General features: G+C 40.6%; 1 protein-coding gene across 3 annotated transcripts in view; it reads left to right on the top strand.

Annotated features, from left to right (window-relative positions):
* Positions 1 to 687: 687 nt before the first annotated feature.
* Positions 688 to 6,335, top strand: part of LOC108888361 (anoctamin-4) — a 43,498-nt gene continuing 37,850 nt past the window's right edge. The window contains exons 1-2 of one of the 3 annotated variants that reach the window (XM_051077616.1): positions 688 to 1,124; positions 2,935 to 3,009. In XM_051077616.1, coding sequence (XP_050933573.1) covers positions 899 to 1,124; positions 2,935 to 3,009 — 301 coding nt within the window. In that variant the 5' untranslated portion in view covers positions 688 to 898. The remainder of the gene's footprint in view (positions 1,125 to 2,934; positions 3,010 to 6,335) is intronic. The other 2 variants (XM_051077617.1, XM_018684339.2) reach the window with 2 other exon arrangements.

Here is a 6,335-nt window from a genome sequence, read left to right as displayed (position 1 = left end):
TCTGCCAAACCAGTCATTGTTGGCTGACATAAAATACATCACTACTGGTGCACCAGCACATCAGCTTTAAAACTCCAGTGCACCACAAAATTCAAAGAGACTTATTTGGCTCCACTTTGTGCTTAGGCACATTATTTTGTACCATAACCAAGCACCACGGTCCCTCCCTCCCCACTCATATTGCATTCATAGCATTCATTCTAGATGCCTACCAAGTAAAGACTCAGAGGCTGGTTTGACGTGTTTGATGACAGTGGCCAACCAAATCAGATTCCAGTTCAGATCAATCCTAACTGGTGCATGGACATGTGTGAAAGAAAAGATAAGAAAGAAAAAGAAAGAAAAAAAGATCAAAACAGATAATAGTATGGTAATGTAGATCTCCATTTCTCATACTAATACAGACAATAAGTTTTCATGGCCTTCTAAAATGCGATAATAGGCCATTACTGTATATAATTTCTCTGTCTCTGTGGTCTTCCATAGTGAACTTATGGGAGTCAAACTATATGTGATATGTTCATTAAATTGTTATTTTTGTTATATTCTCACAGAGGCGTACAGAGTGTCTGCTGTACTTATAAGAGAGCTTGTTCTTCATCTCGGTACCACACATATTCCCACAGGAATTTAACACTGCGACCTCACCGACCACGTGAAGCAGCCACGCCTGCTGCCGTGCGTAAAGACCGCAACATCAACATGGACACGAGCTGAGGGAGGCTGACGTGATGGAGCTGAAGTGAGCCGATGTGTGAGGCAGGTTAGAACATACAACGCTATCTTGAAGTGTGCGGTGGGTGGAGTTAATGCTGAGGATGCTTTGGTAATAGGAGAAGTTGTCGCTTTCACACATCGAAGCCATGCGTAATAAGTGTGACCGCCGCCGGTGAGGAGGATGCTAGAGCATGAAGCAGGAGCAGACATGCGACTGGTCCGTCAGATCAACACAGGTATGAAGATCCAGGCCGGGGGCGATCACATAGGCTGCAGCAAGGTTGGGGAAAATCAGGAAAACCAGGTCATCTGTTTGCAGTGTCAGGACGAGGTGGTGCGGGTTTGTCCGGGGAGTCCGCGCAGTCCTCGCCGCGCCATCGCGACGCGCCTCTCCTCTGGATCCGCAGGTAAAAGCATCCTATGCAGCAAATAAGATCCAGAACACACATTAAGACATGATCATGCTTCACATGATCAGTTATCCTAATTTCAAAGTAAAGCTGAAATGAAATGAGGGTGTGGTGCTCCAGTGAGCTCCTAGTGACTGCCTGGGACAGCAAAGTCACGTAAAAAAAAAAAAAAATGAGTGGAACACCTCATTACCTCCAAGACTTTTAAACACACCACATAAACAAACTAGTTTATGAGTTTACGACTTCAGTGGGTTGCAGGCAGAGCTAGATTACGAAGCAAAATATGATAATAGCATTAATTAATCTTCATACTAATTGAAATGAAGTCTTTAAAACACTGTGTGTGACATGACTGTGAGTATTTGTTGTTGTGAAGTTCTGTGAGGGGATGTACAGCAGACTAGTATGATTCAGAAACACTGAATTTAAACTACTCTTAGTTTTCCATTTTAACTTGAAAAATCTTCAGTCTGTCTAGGTGCACACACACACACACACACACACACACACTATGGATTTTCAAATTACAATTGCCTACAGGCAGAAAGATCATCTAGACACACAGCTGCTGCATCAGAGTTTATGGCTTCTTATCTGCTTCTCACAATAAAACAGTAGTTCATCTTTCAGTCTGTGAAGTTGTTACAGTCACTACATGGCTCTACTGGATGCTACTTTTTAAAAAATTGCTGGTCTAGCTCATGAGATGCTGATACGATTTGCTTCATGTGCTGACTTCTTGTAGCTTTGGTAATAAATGGTGCTTGCAGCTTTATCTTCAAACATGTGAGCAAATGCGAGTGCTTAAGCTGAAAAGACTCCCAGTCAGTGATAAATGCCTATGCTGGGCTGCTGTTGCTCTTTTTAGATGCAGCTGTAAGTGTTAGATTAGAGAATAAGGAAATGAGAGTTTTCTATAAAAGTTTTCCAAATTGCTAAATGAGCAGAAGCATTTGTTTTCAGATGCAAAAATGTTAGGTTAGTGGTTAATGTTTTCATTGTCATGGTTATTTTATTAATTGACCATGGATAGAAAGCAGTATTTCTCATCAAGTTAATCAAATAAATCAGTGCTGTATATTTACTTTACATTGTTGTTGAGCCACTGATTTCCCATGATGGCAGCGAGCATGATACACAAGCTTGTTTATATGCAGCTTCATTGACTGAGGCTGAAATTCATCACAGTTGCGCCTCGTATACCTATCCCAGCAGACAAAGTTAAAAGTGGTGTGCAGAATTAAGTTGAACTGAGGATTCATAAAACAAACAAACAGACAGACATGCAAAAAAAGATGTTTTGATATTTATTTCTTATTATTCTATATTATCTTAATCTGACCTTATTTCAGGTGTCTTAAAGCTGCATCATTCAATATCCAGCAGGATTTAAGACATCATTCCCTTAACACCATCAGGGTCAGTGATTCCTGTGAGTCTTCCAGGGTAACAGGCTCATTCCCATTCCACTGCCAGTGTTATGAATTTCATTCATAGCAGTCTACCACAGGGGATGATTTCATTTCCCCTCCTCTATAAATTGGTAGACTAAGGTACTAAAGCTGCCAGAGTCATGGATTTTATTTCCCTAACTTTGCCAAGGTCAAGGGTTTTTTCCCTGTGTAGCTCAGTATGTGAAGCAGGGCACTAACATTGCAGGATTAGGAGTTTCATTCCTGTAATACTGCAGGGCAACACCTTTTCTCAAACTGTCAGGAACAGCACTAGGCTAGGATACATGATACTCTGAGGCAAGTCTCAACTCAGTGCCATACTTTACGCGTGATCTCTGCTCCTATCACAGACCGTGAGCCCAGTAGTAGCAGCTACAATGTCTCTTCAGGAACCTTCTACAGCTGTGTCAGTCAAATCACCATTGGTAAGTCCACTTTGTTACAGAGGTTTTTTGTTAAAGAAGAAAAATGCTCTGCATGTTTATGTGGACAGTATCATTTTATACCAAATACTTCAAAATGACATCAGTTATAATGGTATTATGTGTCAAGTTGTCACTTACTTGATATTGAATTTTTTTGTTGCCCAGTAATTGCAGAAGTTTATTATTTTGACTATTGTCATTTTACTATTGGTTGGTCATCCAGCAGAGACAACTGTTTAACTTTCCAAACCAAAGGGACCACATGGCAGTGGGCATGGATTCTCACCAAAAGACACATCACTCAACGGATTTATGTAACATCACTGAACTTTGTGAAATGGTAAACATCATTATCAGTGGAGTTGTAGAAGGGCCACTGACTAAATCCATTTTAATGTATAAAATATGTCTAAAATTGACCCTGCTGCTAAAATTTATTTATTTGTAAATATAACCATTTGTCTACAAAAGTCCACGGTGTCTGTTAAAGGAACTATTTGTAAGTTTTGCTATTTCTACATGGCCAGTGTTAGCATTAATACAGTCTAGAAGGAATTTTGCATTGAGTTCAGCATCAAACTTTATTCCTTTACTCACCAAGACCTGTCTCTAGTGGTGGAGTGCAATAGCAATATTTTGCTTCTAGTTCAGTTGCTTACTTTTTTCTACTGAAGTTAGCATGCTAGGCAGCTATCCCTGGCCCAGTGGACCGTTTCATCACTTTCTGATAGTGACTCACTGTAGCGTTCAGATCGCCCTGAAGAAGTAGCACTGCTTAGAGGGCGCATGCCAAACTCTTGTAAACCAAACTTACAATTAGCCCCTTAAAAGAAGTGAAAGAAGTTGTATAAACCTTTTGTAGCTCCAGAGGGAGCTGGATGAAGTCTGATAGACTGCCTCGAGAGCTGTCACATGGTCTGCAACAATGCCAGGACCCATGGTTTCCCAGCAGAACACCGCATCGTTACAAGATGATCAATGTTGTTCATTTCATCTGTCAGTGGTTTTCATGTTTTGGCTGATCAGTGTATACAGTATATGTTGAACTTAGAATTGTATCTCTGTAGGCATATGCATAAAATTGTACAAATTTACTATGTAGATTCTAAGTTAAATCTATGTAATAAAAACAACAATATCAGGTGGGAGTGTGTTAGTGAACTTACAGCTGGACAGTATGCTGCTGTATACATTAAAACCTCTCTGACAACAGGCCAAGGGGACTAAAAGGCAAGATTTGCTAAGCAGTAAGAAAATTAAAGATTTCCCCTGACATGTAATTTTGTTTGTATGTCAGGGGTTGTTGACAGGAAATAATGCACTGTTGACAAAGCTGTCTGAAATAACTTTCCTGTCTGTCACAAAACTGCAACCTCCTGCCATTTGCAATAGTCAGACCTTGCCTTTTGACATTTTCTCGATGAATATTACAGCAGTGCCTGGTTAGTGGGAGAGGCTGGAGGCTGAATGCTGTGACAGTGAAGACTTTGGGTTCAGTTCAGGCTGTGCTGCTGCTGAGCTGCTGCATGCAGGTGTTCCTCTCTTCTCTCTGTGCTAAATAAAAAAAACTAATGAAGTGCTGAGGGAGAGCTTTGGACCGTTGAGACTCACCCTCTTGGTTTTACAAAGGGAAAGATCTATAGTCTTGCCCTGCACTCTGTGATCAAAAAGACTTAGTGTGCCGCCTGTGATTTAAAAGCCCTGGCCTTTGTTCGAGAGGAAAATACTAGTCAGCATCACTGTAGGTTCTTAAAAGTTTTAATCAATTATAATTGTCCATTAATTCCACCCTCCTTCATTGTTGTGGGATTGAATTTACTGCAGTTGTGCAGCTAATAGACAGAGCTAATCCGCACCCTGTGGCAGGGATTCAGTGAAGGATGACATGAAAAACAAATGCATCAAATGTATACAGCACTGACCGATCACTGCTGTACATTCATAGAACTGAGAGCTCAATTTAGGGCTTTTTTTTTTTTTTTTTTTGCAATATTATTTGATAGTTTGGCACAGGAGAAGATACATTTCCCAGCGCTATGAACATGCTCAAATTTTCTGCTCCCTGTATCCCTGGAAATGATTAAATTCATGTGTCAGAGTGCTCGGGGAGTACTTCTTAGGGATGTGCTGACTGTGCTTTTTTGTTTATCAGGTTTACTGTATGAGTTACAGAAGGATATCAGGGAGCTTCAGATTACATACAAAAGAGACATTTATTAACATTCATTGTCAGTTTTATATATCCTTGGTTTCCCACCTTTGACAAAAAACCTATAGATACACATACTGGATGCATCTGTCTGAGAAGATGCTTTTGTCCAAGAGGGAGGATGAATAATTAGGATGATAAAATGAGACCCAGTGCTCAAAACAGCAGTCAGGAAAGCAGCAGTCAGCAGTATATATTCAGTGGATTATCCTCATTATGACCTCACACATATGTTTGTCATTTTTCATACTCTTAACAATTTTTTCTTACTTACCAGCCAACATACAAACCTACAGTATACCAGTCAGTGTTGTAGTATTCCTGGACTCGAGTCTGACTCAAGTCCTGAAATTGAGGACTTGCGACTCAACTTGAACTTGAGAACTGATGACTTACACTTGGACTTGGACTGGAGCATTCACTGCATTCAGAGTCAGAAGTTGGAGACGTGGACTCAGACTTTTTATAATAGGCCACAATAATTTGGCATAAGAAACTGATACCTGCAACATTATTCAGTTTGGTGCAGGGGCACATGCAACATGCAGATTCACATGCAAATCATCATTAACAGTTAGTGCCAAGACTCAACCTAGATTACTTGGACTCGTGAAATGGGGAACTGAGTCGGACTCTTCCTTGGTGACTCTGACTTGAACTCAAACTCGAACACTGGGGACTCGAGACTTGATTTGGACAGTGCATCAGGATCAATATTCCTGATGGGGTTTTTTTCAACAAAGGCTAAAAATGCTATTCATTCTCCAAGTGCTCATCCAAGTCAAGCCCACATTACATTTCATATACTGGCAAGCAAGGTGTATAGCCATTTGTCCATAAGCCTTTCACTTCATATGCTATTTACAGAAACCAGACACTATGAATACTTTAGCTTGGAAAGAAGAACACCCTCCTCCTGTTTTGTGCCATAATGCAATCCAGCATGACGCTTCTACAATTTCAAGCTGGATGGTTCACAATGTCATACACAGGGCAGAAGCTCATGCTGATGAAAAGACTGCTGAACAAAAGTGCCATAAAGAGTCCTGTGGAAATCTTCATGTAGACATTCAGTTCGAATGAAACCTGCATCTAGAAACAGCAAACTGGCTGGGTT

Source organism: Lates calcarifer, linkage group LG18 (assembly GCF_001640805.2).
Source record: "Lates calcarifer isolate ASB-BC8 linkage group LG18, TLL_Latcal_v3, whole genome shotgun sequence".
NCBI classification, from domain to species: Eukaryota; Metazoa; Chordata; class Actinopteri; family Centropomidae; genus Lates; species Lates calcarifer.
This window is presented reverse-complemented; position numbering and strand designations above follow the sequence as displayed.